The sequence below is a fragment of the Leptonychotes weddellii genome, chromosome 2, assembly GCF_054177405.1.
Source record: "Leptonychotes weddellii isolate Sample4059 chromosome 2, ASM5417740v2, whole genome shotgun sequence".
NCBI lineage: Eukaryota > Metazoa > Chordata > Mammalia > Carnivora > Phocidae > Leptonychotes > Leptonychotes weddellii.
In genome coordinates, this window is record NC_138370.1 from 147,242,678 (window position 1) to 147,263,162 (window position 20,485).

A 20,485-nucleotide genomic window follows, 5' to 3' on the forward strand; every position below is an offset into this window, starting at 1 on the left:
GGAGAGGGAGAAGCGGGCTCCCCAGTGAGCAGGGAGCCCAACTCCTGGGCTCCCTGCTCACTGGGTCCTGGAGCTTCATCCCAGGACCCCGGGATCATGACCTGAGCCGAAGGCAGACGCTTCACTGACTGAGCCACCCGGATGCCCCTCCTTACTCGTTCTTTTAAATCAAGTCACAGCATGGAATAGAAATCTTACCTCTAGAAAGCCCTGAGTGTTTGCTAATGTTGAAATGAAATGAAATTACAAATTGTTAAGTGGTATACATTTTCTTTGGACCTGAAGACCCTCTTGGCACCAAACTGAAATCAAATAGGTCAGAAAGAAGTTCAGTTCCTTTACCTGAGGGCTCCTATACAAGCTAGGAAGAAATAAAAGAGTTACCCATTTAGGTGGCCCACAAGGTGAGTCAGAAAAAAAAAAAAAACGTTCAACAGGAAAACTCACAACTGCATCTTCTTTCCACACCTGCTTATATGCAAAAAAAGGGAAAAAAAATTCCTGGCAGACTGGGCCAATTTTTATCTTTCCATTTCCGCAAGCAATCACAGATAAGTGGCACTGAGGTACCATAAGGCGTTAATAACATACTCAAAGCATTATGGAGGCTCAGAGCAGAGAAACAAAATCACAAAGGCTCAGGAAAACCTTCTGACCTCTTATCCTTCAATGGTGGACCCTTGGCAGATGCCTCCACATCCTGTCGCTTTGCAAATGGAACTGGAAGGAACTGGTTTACATTGGATCCAACGCGTCTAAGAGACATCCCGGTTCTCCTGACCATCATGTCATCTTTTTGCGAATCATACAACCTTCCTTGGCCTTTCAGTCCACTGCCACTCCTGGCTGTCATCTTCTCCGAGCTCTCTTCCGTCCCCGAAGTCTTGCATTCAGAGGCCGGGGGACACAAACTAGGGCAACATTCAGTCCAGCCAGTCAAAGGCCACTTACTGCTAAAGATATTTTCAGTAGCGTCACCCACGGGCATCAACCCAAGACAGAAGAAGCCAACGTCCACGGAGGCAGCAACACACATAGCAACTGAGTACTAATACCGTAGGCCTCCATCATGCAATGGGTACTTACACCGGAATGGGTTTCCCTTTCGGGTTGTCATGATTCCTGAGGATGAAATCCGGCCAGCACCCAACCACATGCAAAGGCTCAAATCTCTACTCAGGGAGGGCGCTGAGAGCAGAACTCTGACCCTGGGATGGGTGCATTCTTTTAAGTGACTGAACTCCATGCCACATCAGTCATCAAGGGCATACTGTGGTTCGAAGCTGTTTTCTGGGAACACAACAGCCACACACAGCAGAAGTAGCACACCCTGGAAGGCAGACAAGTGCTCACGGTGGCTGGCTGCTCTCCTCTGGTCTTTCAGCCTTTGGCGGCCTCGCAGAATCTCTTTGAGCAGCTCCTTCCTTCTCTTCTTTGCCAACCTGTGGCAGCTGTTTGCTTGTCGCTGAAGCCAGAGAGGACAGCTTTACTGCTAGGTAAGACTTCACACCCGAGGCCTTGACCCCACCTGTCATCTGTCACCTCCTGGGAAGGGAGGGAACGTTGCTCCTCACCTTCCTCTGTCCCCGGGCGCTCGCTCAAACTGCACACATGCTCCTCCTGGGTCTCCAGCACAGAAGCCAGCCACGAGACCCTTTTGCAATAGTCAGCGACGCCAGAATTCACTATTCTGGGGATAATCAAGTAGCATTGGTGGCAAGAGAGAAGAGGAAAAAGAATTATGAAAGGACACAAGGAACGTGGTTGGGACTGAGAGATTAAGAAGAGTTCGGCTGCTCTCATTCCGGAGGCTGGTTAGTAAGGATGACACACTCAGATGGAGATCATGGAAGGCGAGCCCCAGCGAGGGCCTGAGGAAAGTCAAAGAAGGCTGGCGAGACCCTGTCACCATGGGGCTAAGTGATGGCCCCCTCCCTAGTCAAGGACTCAATGATGCATTTCTTACTAATTTCTTACCCCCACCTACTCCACCCCAGGTCCTCGTCAGCCTCTGAAACACCAACTGTATGTCTGGTGTACTAGGATTACTTATATCTACAATCTGCTATCTCTATGCTGTCGGCCACAGTATTGGATGAAAGACATCCCTCTGTATGTCATAGACCATTCACTGTTTCCTTTGGATTTCAAGGACAAAGCACAGAGGAGGATGTCTTAAGCATTTCCTCTTGCCATGGAGAGCATTACTTTGCTCCCAACATGCAGGTGGAATGGAGGCTCCCGGGAGAGTCTAGGGGCTTATAACCTCCTAATACCTGCTTCCTGGAAGAGAGACCAGTCCACAGAACTGAACGCCCAAAAGAGAACTTGGAAATTCAAAGCTGGAAGGCCTCCAGCAAGGATGAGAACCCGTGACAGGCCGACGCGGGCTTTTCCCAGGTGATCCCTCACACATTTGGATGGAGATTCAGCCAAGGAAACTCTTGACTCATAGGAACCCCAAGAGAGGAGTCTTTTTCCATTCACCATTTATTATACAATTATTTTTTTTAAGTAGGGGAGGAAAGAGACCTTTACTTTCTTTTCAACTGCTTCAATGTCCAAATTCGAACAAATGATATTAATAACTATTTTTTTCTTCCCTTCCTGGGATAGGAAAAGAGGGAGGTTAAGGATAAACCTGATTTTTATTGTTCCTTTAGAAGAAACAATAGGGTGTTAAACATTCCATCGAGTTCATTTCAGTATTTCCAACTAATAAAGTAGTGCTAATGCAGCTGAGGGAAAAAGGGTCCTTCGCCAAGATTACTGGCATTCCCAGGCAGGGATTCTGGGGACAACAGAATCAAAATGGACACCTGCCATTAACGTTCACACACGCGCTCCTCCCCAGGGTGACCTGCTAACGTTACTTCTCTGCCAACCAGCCAAAGAGTCTGTTAAAACTATGGGATGGCCGGAGGTTTCTGACAGGTGCTTCAGCAGACCCTTTCAAAGCAGCAATGGCTCCCATGCAGGTCTTGCACACGGATGGAGGAAAATACCTGGGGTCATTTTGTGGAGTAAGCATTTGGTCTTTTTCTAAACTGGACGTGGCCGCGGAGGAAGGGGGGACAGAGTAAGTTTCAGTCTTGCTGCCACGACTGAGGACTTCTTCTACCTCCTCCCTAGGCCCAGCCTGGCCGATGCTGAGCCGCTTCCATTTCTGCTGATCTATCTCTGTCACGGGTCCAAAGTGCACAAACTTCTGCCGGGGGCTGGAAGCTTTCTTATAGGCCCTTGCTTTGCGGCTGGCAAAATCATCACGAATGGCAGTTTCTGCTTTAATTTCTGGTGAAGGCTCAGGGGCACAGATGTGCTCAACATCTCCATCCCTAGTCAGAACCAGAAATGAGTTCCAAAGATTTCTAAGACAAGTGTAAATTAATAAGAGCTTTTTTTTTTAATACTAGATTTATGAAAAATACTTCTATGGCTAGAGCAGAATTGCTTTTCCATTCATCAAACAACAAACGAAGGAATGATCATTGTCTTGCCTAGGGCTTTAAGCTTCTATAGTTTTCAAAATATCCCTTCCAACATCATAAATGATGGCATAAGAAAATCTTAGGTACAGTGAAATAATGAAAATTTGTTAAAAATCAAGTATAAACAAGCCAGTCAAAATTATCACCCACAGTAGTTGGTTTAATTAAAGAGGATCTTTTCCATCCAGTGGCTCGTAACTTTTGGTATTAATAACTTTAAACTCATGCAGAATATACTGTTTTGAGAGGTATTTTTTCTCCAGCCACAAGAATAAAAAATGATAGAAGGATAAGCATTTGATTCCTTCAAAATTTAATGAAACCACCACCAGGGGAAAACTCGGGAAAAACATGACACACCTCGTCTTTTCTGACACTTTCAGTCTCTCCCACGTCTCCAAGTCAGCTTCGGTGATATTGGAGACTGTGACAAATCTCGGAGCCTCTCGGTGAGGGGCGAGGTGGCCCTGAATTCTCCGCTGAGCCAGGTCATCCCTGTAAAGATCTGGCACCTTCCTCACTCCCAATTCTGCCGGTTCGCTCTCCTGAGTCCGAGTGATACAGGTCACCATTGACTTCACCTCTTCTGTTTGGCCCTGGTTTCTGTCAATTTTATCCAGGCCCCCACATCATTGGAAAAATCAGGTTCAAGGAAGGGGAGCAGACAAACAGAATGTCAAGGAAGGAATTTCAGAGGCTAAGGACACAAGGAAATGAAGGAGGCACCTTTCCCTTTCTCAAAAAATATGGAATCAACTGGAGCCTTGATTCCTCTCGCCTATGTTACCCTTTTGATACTGTAATGAGATGGAGTTTTTTCCACCACATGACAGTCTCTAGTTTAGTTTAGGAAGAGAAGCCAGGGCTTGCTGAAAGACTATTAAGAATGGTAATGAGATTTCGGTTTGACAGTAATGATGCCCAATTCCCACACTATTCAAATTACTGTAATGAATTCAAGTTTTCTGATTGAATCCCTGAGCCGTCTTGGAATGTCTTTTACTGCAGCAGTAAAAGGTTAGTAACGAGCTCTGCACGATCCAAATTCTAGGATTAGTTTGGAGATAGCTGGAACGTTGTTCACATATTAAATATCTCAACCATAAACTCACAACTGCCAGAAAGTACATTTAAGTCGATTCCAAACAGAAAGTTTCAACCTTAAAATCAGTCTCTGCTTCCCAATAGCATTGGTTAGGTTTGGGTAATATAAACTTGAAGATTAAACAGACTGTATCCTCTTCACCTGGATCTACAGAGTCAATACCCACTTGTTTCTTGTGTTAATAGCTGGTCATCTTTATTGATGTTAAAACTGATATTTTCAACTGTTCTCCCAAGAAGTGGATGTTGGGTTGCTTCATGCTGACAATGCTGTCATTTAAATCAAAGCTGTGGCATCTATATGCATAAAACATTCAATTGCATTAAAAGTCAATTTCTAACTAAACATGCTTCCTGAGATAGAAAATCTCAAAAACCTACATCAAGAAGGTTATTTGTTTTTTTAAAAAAGATACCATCCAAGCCAGAAAACCGAGAGGTATTCTTTTGTTACCTGGATGATGTGGTGTCTTTGCAGAGCCTCTACAGGTTGGGAAGGCTACAGAATTTTCTGTTTAATTTTAGTTTGGGAAAGGGGATGAAGGAAGGGCAGAGGCAAGAGCCACGAGGGGCCTTCTCTTCTTTCATCAGTTCTTTGATGCTCTCTAGAGAGGTCATGGGCCATCCCAGACTCAGAGCCATGTCCCCAAACACAGAGTCAGGTGACAAATGAGGCTGGAAATACTGGGAATTAAAACTGCATGCAGGAGAAAGGAAAAAAGGGAGATACAAAAGCAACTCCTTTTCCTAACTCAAGTTGCTGATCCCCATCAATGTGCGTTGGTACTAGTCAGTTGTCCAGAAGTCTTTGTTTCACGTGCAACAACAGATCCCTCCCACAAGGCCCTCCTAGAATGGTTTGTTACAAGGCACGCCAACAAGAGCAGCACAGAGCAAGAGACTCCCGAAGCTAGAGTGTGTCCTGTAAAAAAATCACGCCAGGCTTCTGTGCTCTAACCCCTGTTCTATATCCCAGGAGCGTCCACACATTTTGTACCTGGTACTTTCCAGAACAACAGCAACAAGCACCACTGACTACTCCACTGAGCTCAGTGACTCTGCCCAAAGAACCATTTGAATTGTGTAAAACACAGTTAAGATGTTTATATTCTTCGTTCAACAGAATTTACAAACCCCCTTAAATGAGGGGCAAAGAGATGGCAATTTGACGATGCAAATCTCTGATTCTGGTATAAGGAAAAAATGCAAGAATGATCAACTCTGTGTGATGAAATTTAGCAAGCTGACACCTTCAATAAATTCATATCCCTCCTAGGATAAAAATCACTGGCCAAAACCCATTTCGCTACAGTTTTCCTTTCCCAAATGAAGAGGATGGGAAAAAGGCTGCGAAAGGAAAACTCATTCAAAAACAATTTCTATAAAAGAACAAACAGAAACATACTATATTTTTGAGAAGGTTTTTTTTTTTTTTTTTTTTTTTTGGTTCCACACCCAGTGTGGAGCCCAATGCGGGGCTTGAAATCATGACCCTGAGATCCAAGAGTCAGATGCTCAACCGACTGAGCCACCCAGGCACCCCGGTTTTGTGTGTGTGTTTTTAATGAGAAATATCCATCATTAAATGTCTGAGTGATTTTGCTGGTATGTGGAAAGAAAGAGCAAGCCTCATTTTCTTCCCCTCCCAATATCTAAAAGGAGCCAATAAGGGAGAAGAGCCTACAGCTAAGGAATGACTGTGTTTTCTGCTTCCTGCGAATGGACTGGAGCAGCTTTGGGTGGTGGCCACCCCTGATTGGCAATGGTACATGTCTGCTTGTGCCAATAACGCCAATCATTTGTGGTGATGTGTCCACTGGAACTCAAAGTTTATTTGGTGAATTCAGCCCTATTTTGGACATGGCCATTCTAGTCTCTGCCACTGCATTTAGGGAGACTGGATATCTGGAGTTCTGCTTCAAAACAAACCACCATTACCGATTATTTGTAACTGGGAAAGGAAAGAAAGGAATGGGGGCCTATGACACAAGTCATCTTCACTTAATTATGCCCCCTCTCTCACTCACACAAACACACACACAGCGCACACCTTTTATATTCTAGACTTTTCTTTTCTGAAATTCCCTTTGAGAGCGGTTTGCTGCTCTCTGATTTCTCTGCCTCCTTTTTTCGGTGAGGCCCATAGAGGAGTTGATTCAATGGCACTGCTGGCTTGGTCTGGTTCATCCTCGCTCTCCTTGCAGCAAAGTCATCTTTCTCAAGATCAGGCCGCCGACATGCAACTTCCTCTTCCGACTCTGAATCTTTGCCCCGTTGGTGGGTCAGGAAAGGGTTTCCTTTGCGAAGGTTAATGTCATGAACAGCTTCTTTCTCATTACTTAATTGCTTGTGACTGATGGAGCAAAATTAAAGAGAACCCTCCATGTGATCAGACCAAATATTCTTTTAAATCCCCATCTCCAGACACACACATTGTGTTGTTAGTGAAAGGTCTTCTCGGTATCGTTAGTTTAGATGACATCTGTTTGCTATTTTAGTCCAGGGTTGTAGCATAGTTAGAGTGGGTTTTAAAACCTTGAATTTAACCAGCTACTAGCAATGCTAAAAAGTCATTTAATTGACAGGGTCCCATCAGCATCAGCAATGCAGGATCCTAAATGGCTCTGAGAAGGACAATCCAAACTCTTGCCATGAAATTGGAAAGAGTAGATAGTTTTTGGTTGTTCTTTTTTCTTTAGAACATTAGCAATGCACCCAACAGGTACACAATTTGTTTTTGAGTGACAGGGCAACAATTTGAGCCACCAAGAAACTGATCCGGGGGAAAGCTAATGCAGGCAGCTGTGTGTGACAGCAAACCTAGACTATGTACCCGATCGCAAAGTGTGAGGAAGGTCTTTCTGCAGAGCTGAGCTAACCTGAAGCATCTGGAAGACTTTATGACTATTCACAGGATGGACCCGGGGCATAAATGCTTCTTTTGCCCTGCACCTCCCCACGAGCAGCTCTGTATTCGATCTTCTACCCCAACGACTGTCCGCCTCTTAGCTCTTCTTCATCATATGTTGGATGTCAAGTAAATTGTGACCAAACATTTTGCCAAAATAGCTAAAAAAAAAAAATCAATACTTTGTACTATTTCCATTTTCAAAGAGATATTAAAGACTTTTCAAACTTTCAAATTCCTGAATGCAGTTAAATGGTGGAATTTCAGGACTCTTCACTTAGTTTTGTTTTTTGTTTTCGTTGGAGGCATGTGGGATAGGAATAGGGTTGAATGTGTCCATCTGGGATTCATACAAACTCCTCTCCCCCTGCTCATAGGCTCAGCCTTGCTTCTAAGTAATTATCATTCTAAGTAATAATAAAATGTTAAAACTTTTAAAAATCATTATCTTCTCGTTTCATAAAGATAAGTAAATAAAATATCTTGACTCCTATTGCTCACCTACTTTGTATCCAATTTCTAAGAGTAAATTCTTCATCCTCAAAGGACAACTCATCTCAGAAATGAAGAAGGAGGAATTAGCCTAGCTAGGAGTAAAATGAACAATGAGACTCTTATACCCTGATCAACCAGGCCGCCTGCTTTCTGCTACCCTGCTCCATACTGCTCCTGAGGGGGCTACATCTTAAGATTATAGCAGGCCCTCACTCCATCTGACTTTTTGGAAAATCAAATCATCACTAATCAAGCCCAGAAAATTCCTTCTTCTCACTGCTGCCATTGTCCTCAATAAAAATTTAAAATACAGAATTTGGAAGTGGTTGGCAGTGCTTTGCTCCCCAAATACATTTATTTCTTAAAATATGAAATCCTGCCCTTTGAGTTGCACACCTGACTCCCAGGGTCCTGCCTGGCCCCTCCTGGATGGTGCTCATGCTCCTCCCCACCTCCTTAGCCAACGCATCTGGCAAGTACCAACTGGTGTTGGCTGACTAGAGCCATAAGAAAGGCCAATGGAAATCACAGGCCATTGAATTCGTGTCTTCAAAAAAGCATTATTTAAAAAGCACAATGTTAATGACAAAGAAAGTGGCTAACAATTATTGAGCATGCACTATTGGCTGGAATTCCTTCTAAGTGTTAGTTCATTTAAACCTAATACCAACCCTGCAATGTTAGTATTATTAGCATCACCATTTTAAGAGAGTAGAAACTAGGTTCTAGGTTCAGAAACTTGCCCATGGTCAAAGTGCCAGGGCTTAAGTTAAAATTCACACCCAGGCTGTCTGGCTCCAGGGGTTCTCTTCTAACCACTATACTGTGCGTTAAGCAAAAAACCCAGCCAGGAAGAGTATTGAAAGCAGAACATCATATAAAAAATAAGGCATTATCATGACTATGGTAGTAGGAGAAAGAAAAGTATTTTAGTTACTAAATAAAGGGACCTTGTGAGTTGTGCTTAGGCCGGAGTTGTGATTTGCATTGCTGGTCACAGACAGCAATGTTCTGCTAGGATTAATGATAGCAGAATGCTAACTAATCATACCTTACAATGCTTGCACGGCACTTTACAGTTTACAAAGCGCTTTCAAACTCATTATCTCATCTCAGCTGATCCGACTCCAAGTTCAGGCGGGGAGCGGACCCCTAGCTGGAACCTCGTACGTTCAAAAGCAGCACTCTTTTCATTTTTTGACCAGGGGTCTTGGGTTACCATCTCCCCCTCAACTCAGGCAGAATTCTTTAGAATAAAACATATGCATTTATGCAAATGACCATGCCAATTTGTGATGCCAATTTGAGCAGGGAGAATCTGGTGTTCTCTGGATCACAGGAGCCCAAGCCCTGCTACAGATTCCCCGGGGTGTTTCTTTTTAGGCTAAATGCCCAGCGTGGCAGCACTTGTTTCAAGCGATCTCAATTTAGATGTGTGGACTTAAAAAAAAAAAAAAAAAAAAAAGACGGTGAAGAAAGCTTTCTGTATCACTGGCCACTGAAAGCCACTCCCTACCCACTTGGAAAAAAAGAAAAAAAAAACCAAAACGGTCATAATGCCTAATCTTCCGCTACTTGCTTGAATCCTGTAAATTCAGAGTTTCAAGGCAGACTCAGAAAAAGAGGGGAAAAAAGATAATAACACAAAATCTGAACTGGTACTTTTGGCCATGCAGTAATACTTACGGTGTATAAGGTAGATATAAAAGATTGTGTTCACAGGTATCTAGTTACTGAAATTTTTAAGTAACCTGTTACAAATGTGCTTTTCTTTTTCCCTTGAAGGACCTTGAGGGCCGTCTGTTGTCAAGCTTCAGTATGTTCTACTTCAGTTTTCAATAATTACAACTCTCTGAGCAGCTAGTGTATTTCAGATACGCTAACCTTTCTGACAACCCTGTGAGCTAGGAATTCTCATGTCTACTTTGTAGAGGAGAATACTGAGGCTTCTAGTTCCAGTCATCTGAATTTAGGTAAATAAAGTGAATTTCAGGGGCAGACTCAGGTTATCTGGCTTGATATTCATGGGGGAGGTTTGAGGCTTTGATTTTTTCGAGCCATTCACAGATGAGTCACTTTGGGAAGAAGGGGCTGCTCTTTGGGCACAGCTCGCAGCTTCGCTCAGAAGCAATATGGTTCAACGTGAAACGAGACATGCCCAGCATGGCTTCCAGCCTTGCAACTGCGTCCAACCTCATCTAAAACAGGCAAAGCTATCTTGGTAGGAGAGGTTATGGGCTCGAAGCAGGTGAGGGGGAAGAAAAAGCTCTTGGCTCAAAGTTATAGGTTTCAAAGTGAATGAGATAATGATTGAAACGAAGGAAGAACTGGCATTTTCTTTCACCCCTTTTCCCTTGGTAACACACAAGCAACCAGCTCAGACTGGCAGCCAGTCTGTTCTATTGAAAGAAACTGGGCTCTCCTGGGAATGTCAGGGGCAACACCAGAAACCTCCTGGCTCACCCACTGCCCACACAGTGCGTCCACAACCAGAGTCACAGAGGCTCCTGCAAGCTATGTGTCTGTCTGCTCCCGATCCCCAAGGGTCTGTTCAGCAACAACCAGGGACACAGGAGTCTGCTGAGCAGGGGTGTAGAGGAATACGTGTCTGGCACTTAGCTGCATCCACTCTTTCCTCTAAAGATTTCAAAAATGTCTATTGTTCCTTGGAGGGTTTTTTTGCCCTCTGTAATTAATTACCATGTGGTTGAGAAGATCCACAGACCAGAGGAAAAGACTGAGTGCTGAAACATATGAAAACAATTAGAAAAGAAGTACAGTCACGTGAAACCTATAATTCAGTTCGGAAAAAAAAAAAGTTTACTTCTCCAATGGGAAACACCAAGTAAGAGAACTCAAATCTCCATGGCATTTTAATTCAGGGGAAGTGAATCTTGGTTCCCATTTTATCCTCTTAAAAACAGAAATCTTGGCTTTTTTGGCAGAGTCTCATATTTTGGGGGTAATTAAGCTAACTTAATCATAAACTAAAATAGAAGAAAAAGTAGTTTATATACTTCTTACTTCAGTGGTGACTCTAATAAATATTAAACTCCACATATTTATTAAGAAGCCCTACTTTCTGTCCCTTGATGCTAAGATACCTCCTAATATATGGTTTGACAGGAAGCTTGGGACTTCTGCGCTTCTAAACTCATGTGAAAATGGAGTATCATGCTCTCTTACTCCTTTTTATATACTGAATTAGAAATAACACAAGGAGGTGTTTGAGAATACTTGGGAAAAAACAACAGTAAAACAGCCTATAGAAATAAAGCCTTGTCCTCTGTCTGTGTACCTCCATCCCTTGCCCATGACTTTGTATGATTACCCATCTCTACAGACTCAGAATTTCCCAGACAAGAAATGGACCACAGAACATATGTTGGGCCTCTTGCTGGGTTCAAAGATGTGGAAGCCAAAATTCATCTGGATGGCAAAGACAGGAGATGGAGGTTAAATGTTTTAAGAGACATCAGCATATTTACATATTTTATATTCTTATTTTTCAGATACCAAGAAGCCTTTTCATCTTTATGTGTTTCATTCCAGTTAAGCTACTTTCTGCCACATGAAAACCAGGATAAACTTAGCATGACTTTCAACTCTGATGAAGGCTACAGAAAGTAAATGACAGAGACACAGATAGGCCAGGCTAGTGACACGGGATGTATAAACCCTTTAGAGAGAGCTAGCAGCTGAACAATCTGCCAACAAATGAATTCTGGGTGTTCAGAGACACAATGTCACATTGCTGTTGGGCACATTCTCTGGGAATATGCAAAATTTTCCTGAACCCAATTTTAAATGTTAAGCCAGAAGATCTCAGGTGTGATGATCTTAACAGACCTGGGAATTTCTGCTTAATAGAGCTAACTTGGATGAAATATGTAAACAACTGAGCCAGATGACAGGAAATGTGGACGGGAGCAAAGTTTTCCATATAAATATAATATTCATCCATCAGAATTACATTTGTAAACTAACCATGATTCTAGGTTTGTGCACAGAATGGGAACTATGATAAAAGATTTCAATATTTCATTACAAAATAAACCTCACAGTCACTGACACAGGACACCCATGGAATTCCCAGACTTGTCCCATCTCTTCTCTCCATCACCATGATTCCTGGGTGTGCTGAGTTAACTTAATGAGGCTCCCCACTCATATCGTGTTGCTCTTTTGGATACTCTGAAGATGATATAGAGATTCCTTGAAAAATTAAAAATACATCTGCTATATGACCTGGCAATCTCACTTCTGGCTATTTATCCAAAACAATTGAAGTCAAGATCCCTAAAAGATAGTAGCACACTCCCATGTTCACTGCTATACTATTCACAATAGCCAAGATGTGGAGACAACCTAAATGTCCACTAATGGACGAATGCAAGAAAATGTGACATTTATATATAATGGAATATCACTCAGTCTTTAAAAAGAAGAAAATTCTGCACTATGTGATAATACAGATGAACCTTGAGGACATTATGTTACGTGAAATAAGCTAGTCACAGAAGGAAAAATACTGCACGATTCCTCTGTATGTGATAATACAGATGAACCTTGAGGACATTATGTTACATGAAATAAGCTAGTCACAGAAGGAAAAATATTGCACGATAGATATGCCATATCTAAGAGTCAAATACATAGTATCAAAGAATAGAATGGTGGTTGCCAGGGGCTGAGGGAGGGGGAAATGGGGAGTTGCTAATCAATGGGCATAAAGTTTCAGTCAGGCTGGATGAACAAATTCTAGAGATCTAGTGTACAACATCATATCTATAGTTAACAAAACTCTTTTGAACAATTCAAGATTTGATCAGAGGGGAGATCTCATGTTAAGTGTTCTTACCACAGTAAAATGGATTTTTTTTAAATGGGAAAAGGTGGCCCAGCATATGGAAGAAGAAACCCGAATAGCCAATACACATATTATAATATTCAACCAGATTGGTAATTATAGAAAAATCAATCTTTAAAAATGAGATTCATTTTAACCAAGCGGAGTTGTAACTTTTGAAAATGATAATAAAACAGAAAAAAAAATACCACGGTGTCTTCAGTAAATTTTAGCTTAAAGACTTCTCAGATGTGATAAAAACGAAGTTATGTGTGTCAAGGATACTAAGATTAAAATTTTTTTGTAAATTCATACTCTTACCTATAATACCTACTCCCACTGGGCCCTAAATTTGAAAACAGAAGGAAAAGTCTGAAAAATGAAACGTGGTAAGGGGATACTATTCATTTTTGTGTTCTCAGCATCGAGCTTGTTCTCTGATACAAGTAATACTAAAATGATGTTGAAAAAATATGTGTCTGATAAGGTCTCTGTACCAAAATTTATAGAATATCTGGATTTGATTTTGTTTTTTATGATTCTATATTACTCTCTATTATCTCAGAAAAACAGAGAGCTGCTTGGAACACAAGCACAATTTTATGGTAGAGTTTTCCAGAAGCACATATATGTTTAGGATAGATATACTTATCTGTGAGATACCACGGACAGGGAAGAAGTATACCCTTGGGGTTTTGGTTTTTGTTTTTTAATCAATACAAAACTACTCTAGAATTAAATACATATAAGTCAATGCTGGAACTTTCAGTTTAAGAACTAGACCATATAGCTCTAACCACATTTGGAATTGTACAGAGAAATGGAAAATGTTCTGTTAAATGTGTGGGAGGCAGATGTGGTACTGTAGTCTGAACATTTGGATCTGGCCACCAGGTCAGCGGTAACTAGCTCTCAGACCAGCAAGTCACTTACTACCACTGATCCTCAGTTTACCCTTCTTGAAAATGGGTACATCACCTACTTCTCCCAATTAAATGGAACAGCAGATGGCAACGGAATTTCAATTATCAAACTGTTATGAATTTTAAATTGTCAAATAAATTTTCGTCTCATATGATTTGTTAGGAACTTTGTGGTTATTATATGAGAAAAATTAAGCAGCTTCTCAAAACACTACCTAAAACTGTAGAACTGTAGTTTTCTGTGGCTTGGGCTGCTGAAGGTTTCCATCACACATGTAATATGAAGTCAGCCGTGCTGGATGCTGGTGCCCTTGTTACACTTAAGAGAAGGAATTACTCCGTTCTTTGTTTTTGAATCACAGTGCCTTAGGAAACGAGTCAAGTAAGTGCGATCTTACCACTCCCTTGGGACAAAGAAAGTAAGTGGGTTTTTTGTAAGCCAACCACTCTTTCTAAAGAGAGTGCTCCCCATTTCAAAGGAACGATTTTCCAGTGATGTGTCAAGTAAGGTAAGAGCCATTTAGGAGTAGCGTGAAAATTAACAAGCTAGGTGAATCCCGCAGCCCACAAATGACTGACCACTAATCCTTGACTAGGACAAGGTCTAATCAAGCAGCAAGAAGCTCACTCTTCACCTCCATTTAGAACAACCAAGTTCTTGGTGGAGACACGCCCCTGCAAAGACTCGCAGCTGTCTACTTGCTGGAGGAGGAGAAGCGGGGAATCGAGCTGCAAAGGGGAAACAGGATGGAAACTCCAGCAAGCCAGGCAGATTCCAAACCCCAGGCATGACCAGAGGCGGCCAGGCCAGCCTTCGGCCTGCGGAGCTAACCTGGCAAAGCGCTGTGCCGCAGGCATGACCTTGATTCCAGCTTGTTCTAGCCTTCGGCGCTTTTGGATTTCAACGGCATCTTTTTCTTCAGACTTGGGAGCTGGTGCCTCCACAGCCCCCTCTGGAGGAGGCTGCTCCTGGCCACTGCCAGTGGGCAATTCTAACCCACCATCAGAAGACTTCCCACCAGGATCCACTGGGCCGACTGGGTCCTCTTCACAAGGAGACCCCACTTCACTTCCCTCTTCCTCTATTGTTTCAGGACAGCTAGTGAGTTGGACAACACAGTTTACCAAACTAACAGTCTGGGCTGGGGAGCAAGCCATACGTCATTTCCTGGTCATTCTGATATTATTTTTCACTTAAAAAAAAATGTCATAGCATGCAATATGATCCTGGTAACGGGAAGAAAGTTAAATGCGGCCATTAATTTGTTAATAAATATGATGCATCATAATCTTAACAGTAAGAGCTACTTAAAAATTGATATTGAAAGGCAAAAAGCCTTTTCTGCTGGAAAGGTAAAAGTCATGTTTGATTCAATCATCAAAACTTTCAATAAAATGTTTATTCGATGAAATTCATAGATAATAAAGGTGGATTATTAGAAATAAGCATGCGGTGATCAGGGTGGTTTTGCTCAAAGGATTAGACTGGACCATAAGTTTCTTTTATTGGACTAGAAGGTTCTTGAAGGCAGGGACTCTACCTTATTTACTACTGGGTCCCCTGTGCCTAAAAGACAGCGCCTAGCATGTAGTAGGTGCTGAATAAATACCTGCAGACTAAATGAATGCATAAATATAAAGACATAATCAGAGTTTAGGGGAAATCCCTGCTTGCTTCTCTAAAGAGATGAGCAGTTCAATGTATCGTCCATTGACTAGGAGTTTCTCCAAGCGATTCTGAAGCCTGTTTCATGCATCCCTTACATACTTGAGCTTGTATCTAGATAATCACGTATCTAGATTTAAGAAAAAGACTTCTTGCATAGAGATGTGGCTTTCTGCACCTAATTTAACAGGAGTGGGAGTCAGGCAGTCTCCTCAGAAAGACATGGGTGACAGATCTGCTCTCCATGTCCCCTCACTAGAACTGGTTTCAAAAATCTGCTCATTAGACAAGGGATCTGTTGAGTACCACTGTGTGGCAGGCACTGTTCTCGGTGCCTTCATGAAGCTTAGATTCTGCCATTACAATCTCTCTCCAAAGAGCTGTCTTGCCCACTGCCATTTTTTTTTTCTTAATAAGATTTTATTTATTTATTTCTTTGACAGAGAGAGACACAGCGAGAGAGGGAACACAAGCAGGGGGAGCGGGAGAGGGAGAAGCAGGCTTCCCGCCGAGCAGGGAGCCCGATGCGGGGCTCGATCCCAGGACCCCGGGATCACGACGTGAGCGAAGGCAGACGCTCAACGACTGAGCCACCCAGGCGCCCCTGCCATTTGTAATCTGGCGTCGAGGTTCTGGAATGGTTATCTGAGCTCGATCGTGTGCTGGAGCTGTGTGGTCCCTTCACCGCTAGTGCGCAAGCCAGGACTGGGGCAGCATAGCTCAGGGCTTACCTGAAGGGCCTCTCCCCACCCAGGGGGGAGGTCGCAGTACTCCAGCTCTTGCGGTATTCCTCTCGCTCTGCTTTCTTCTTCCTCAGAGGAGCGGGGACGTAGGCCGTCTGATTGCTTTTGTTCGGGAGGTACTGGTTAAAAGGCACTGCTGATTTCGGCTCACCGTGGGAAGTCCGCCTCGCAGACATGTCATCCTTCTTCACATCTGGCAGCTTCCGATGTGGCAAGTCGGATTCCGAGTCACTTCCTCTCCCTGGGGAAGAGAGGATGGGTGCTGAAAATGTGCGCGGGGCTAGCTGAACAGTTCCCGCTGGCGAGTGTGCTGTATTAGGGATGTGGTTAGATCTGTGGGTGCTGGGGATTCCTTCCTTAAGTTATTCACTTAACGAATCTGAAGTATCCGTCTAAATTAGTCTGTTCTGGGAAAAGCTCCAAACTCAAATCAGAGGGAAAAAAATTCAATTGAAAAAATAGAGGTAAGCCTAATTGTATCTGAGAACTATGATTCGCAACACAGTTGCAGCAGAACTAGAGGCTGCTCAGATTCTGCGACTCTGCAAAGAAAAGACATAAATCAACCGAAGGAGTTTCTACTGAACACCTGCTATTGCGTGTCTTACACTGTGCTAGATATTCACACAAATAAGAATTATAAAGGATTCTGTTTTATAGAGGAGATGTCATAAAATGACATTTTTGTCTTGGAGGTACCTTTAACAATCCATGAAACGCCTGGAGAATATTAGTTATCATCAAGGGGCAAAGATGGCTAAGAAGAAAAGGAATTTGGAAAATGGCAGATTTAGATTAGACCAAGGGTTTGCCTTCCAGGAAGTGGTTTGAGTTACAATAAAAGCATATTCCTTTATATCAGAGCCCTTCCTGGTACCCATAGCTGAAGGCCATCTTTTCTTCCTGTGAGCCCCATGGCCCAATCTAGTCTTTTCTTCGGGCACATTACTCTTTCGACCTTGTATTCTGAGAACAAGGGCTTTACATCATTTACAGCACTGATCACAGCGTCTTTGCACCCAGTGGGCATCTTCAAATTAACTGAGGAATAAATGAATTGGTTTGGCTTAAAGAGTGTTTTAGGCAACGCAAGAGAATTCAATGTTGCCAAATCAGTTTTGGGGGGGCAAGAGCCCCAATAATTATCTTGTATCCCTGTTTCCTGAGTCTCATCTCACTCAATTGGTAAGATCTATGAGAGCGAAGCTGTCATTAAAACAAACACTACTATTACAGAGGCCGCCATGTGAGAGTTGGTTGGAAACTCTTCATCAACGAGAGGATCAGGAATAGGTTATTCAACTTCGTTGACAGCAACTAAAATTTACTTTGTGAAAAGAGCCTTCAACTGAGTCAAGAGATGGGGCAGCCTAGCCAACTGGGCAGTGCACAGGGTCTTAAGCCAGATCTACTTTGTTTTGAGCTCTGCCACTCACTAGCTGTGAGACTCTGCAGTTGTTAACTCACCTCTCGAAGCCTCAGTTTCCCCAATCTGCAAAGTGAGGATAATAATGCCACCTACTTTGTAGGGCTTTTGCGAGGATCGCATACATGTAAACTGTTGGTATAGTACTTGGTACAGGGTAAGTGCTTGATAAATGCTGACTACTCTCGATGTCATCATAGTTCTCGACCTGTCGCTACTGAGCTGTGGGCTCCTAGGCTGGCTCTATCACACTTGCCTGTCCTCTTCTGTAAAAATTAGAATGAAATGATTTGCCCTGAAGATTAAATGATTTAATGGCTTTTAAAAGACTTTACAAGTTAAAAGCATTGACCATAAACAAGTCGTTCATTGTTGCAGGATGAAATGGGCAGTTTATGAATTATTCATCGCACTTGCTTTCAACCTCCCTTCTGAAGTTTTGACCGTTTCAGTACTTGCTGGTTTTTGATTCATAACTTAGCACCTTCCCACCCCAAGTCTTTCATCAACGGTATCCACCTGTCTCAGTGTCCCAGTGGAACGTTTAGAGGCCCCGTGAAATCTTTATAAACAAACGCTAACACTGCCTTCCCTTGCCAAACTCTTAGATTTGTTTTCTGATTTAATATTATCCCCATTTTACAGAGGTGGAAACAGAGGCTCAGAAACGCAGAAAGAGCCCCTTCCACATGGCTGGAACGTAATGGCTCAGGACTCCCAATTTCTTTCTCGAGACTCCAATCCAAAGTTCCTTCCTCTGTGACGAACTTCTCTTGGAGAAATGTCCTCTGCTTAAAGCATCCTGACTAGGGGAAGCACTACACTTTCTCGAATAAACGAATGAAAGAAAATGATTCTTCAATCATCTATGAAGGCTTAGTAATGAATTAAGAGTTGTCTCCATTTTCTAATGTCTAAAATCCTATCATCTATGAACCTTCTTTGTGTACAGTATCTAAAAACATATTATCTGTAATAATCTCAGTGAAAGTCTCAAAATAGGTTGTTTAACAAATACACAGATCACCCTTTTCCTTCCCACAATTACTCTTTGATAAATGTCTTCAACAGACAGTGCAAGGAAAGTTAATTTGCAGATGCCCTGAGGCAGAGTGACTCAGTTGAAAGAAGTGCAGTTTTCTGGACTTAGAGGCCAGGCTCTAATTTCGGCTCCATCCTACTAGCTGTGTAGCTCTGCGAAATTTAAACCCTCCGTTCCTCAGGGTCCTCATCGGACACATGGAGATGTTAAGGCAGCTCTGACAGGTATTGTGAGGATTCAAGAAGATGGTGCAAAGCACCTAGGAAGTGGCTGGTACAGCAGCACACCCTCGGTAAATGCTAGAATCCTTATCAAAGGCCAGGACTTCCAAAGAGTTTGACTTCACCCCGAAGACACAGATATATATACTAGGGTGGCTTCGCTATTTATACCCAAAGTTAGGAAATGACAATGCAGCACATGATGATGATGACATTACTTTATCAAAGTCTGAGTCTTCCTTCCCAGAGGGCTACATTTCTCCCCTTTCCAGTAACTGGAGTTGGGGGGGGGGACGTTCTTTTTTCCCCATATTTTGGCCATATACACCCCTAGCCCTTGGCTTTCTCATCTCCCTCTACCACCTTAATTTCTTTCATTCCTTATTTCTCTCCCTCAACTCCTCTTTTCTATAAAAGAACACTCATTTAACAAAATACATCATATTTCTAAACTATGTTCTTAATTTTAAATGCATCTGAGTAGAAAGGTTTATGTTTCCTCTTCAGTGAGGTCCATTAAGTGGCCTCAGGAGGATGCTAGCAGAGGTGAGGGGAGGAACCGGGACCTGTGTAGCAAGACAGATTGGCGGAACTAACCCTGGGGACCCACAGCACCCCGACCGGGTAGCTCTCGGGTGCAACCCATAGAATCGCGGCACCTCTTATGAGCGTGGTTCTTGGTTGTCCCCACTGAATGGGTCAGTGGGCCTTGAAGATATTAAAATATTGACCCAATGTGGAACTGGACAATTTTATGCTAAGATTTTCCCTAATTGATTGTGAGTCCTTAGGAAATAAATTTTCAAGACTTAAAAAAAAAAAAATGTTCTTCTAAATTTGAAAGTGTTTATTAGGACTAGCAATCTTATTGATTAGCATCATTAAAAATAGACCATAAATTCTAATAAAACACAACACCTATTTGAATAAAATTACACTATTTTTAAAGGCAGATTTTAAAAAGTGTGTGTGTGTGTGTGTTTTAAACCTCATTAGGTCTTGATTTGTTTATAAGAACATAAGCCTGAAGGTATCAGGCTGCTTGGTGAAATCTATGTTTAAGGTGCTCTCTTTCATGGATGGTGTTCTGTGAGGCTCAATTTCATATTATTCTTTACATGGAAAAATATTTATAAAAAGACTCTAGCTTATCAATCTTAATTGCTGCAAATTAAATTGTGCCTCAGCACATATTAGTGCAATATTAGTAATTACCATCTCAAATCCCTTCAAGATGTCACTCATTACAAACTCTGAGCCCCTCAAAGCTGTGACAGAATATAAAACCACTTATAAAACCAAGATGAACAAAGTAACAATTTTTTAAAAAAACAATCAAAATGAAATAGTCTGGTTCAGATATGTTTTGTGCAAGTAAATCTACCTTTTGGTTATGTTAAACTTCAGTTAGGTCACGTACTTGGCATTGTAACTTCTAATGCTGTGGATGGTACTTAAGATGTCATATAAAATTTTAGAAATGTTTTTCAAGCAGTTCACAATGCACCATGGAATTCTTTTGGAGTCACATACTATGTTGCCCTGAGGCTAATCTATTTGTTGGAAAGCTTAAGCACTAAACAAAGGCATTAGTTCAGTCATTCTAGAATTTAAAAAATT

At 42.3% G+C, this 20,485-nt stretch overlaps 1 protein-coding gene across 15 annotated transcripts in view; it reads right to left on the reverse strand.

Annotated features, from left to right (window-relative positions):
- The window catches only part of LIMCH1 (LIM and calponin homology domains 1), a 97,718-nt gene that overhangs the window by 67,316 nt on the left and 9,917 nt on the right, over positions 1-20,485 (reverse strand). For 7 of the 15 annotated variants that reach the window (XM_081812998.1, XM_081812994.1, XM_081812995.1 and 4 more), the window contains exons 3-10: positions 16,165-16,417; positions 14,600-14,866; positions 6,643-6,945; positions 3,849-4,091; positions 3,006-3,335; positions 1,575-1,690; positions 1,354-1,465; positions 657-911 (exon numbers count right to left, since the gene is read on the reverse strand). In XM_081812998.1, the coding sequence (XP_081669124.1) occupies positions 657-911; positions 1,354-1,465; positions 1,575-1,690; positions 3,006-3,335; positions 3,849-4,091; positions 6,643-6,945; positions 14,600-14,866; positions 16,165-16,417 (1,879 nt within the window). The remainder of the gene's footprint in view (positions 1-656; positions 912-1,353; positions 1,466-1,574; positions 1,691-3,005; positions 3,336-3,848; positions 4,092-6,642; positions 6,946-14,599; positions 14,867-16,164; positions 16,418-20,485) is intronic. The other 8 variants (XM_081813008.1, XM_081813005.1, XM_081813009.1 and 5 more) reach the window with 2 other exon arrangements.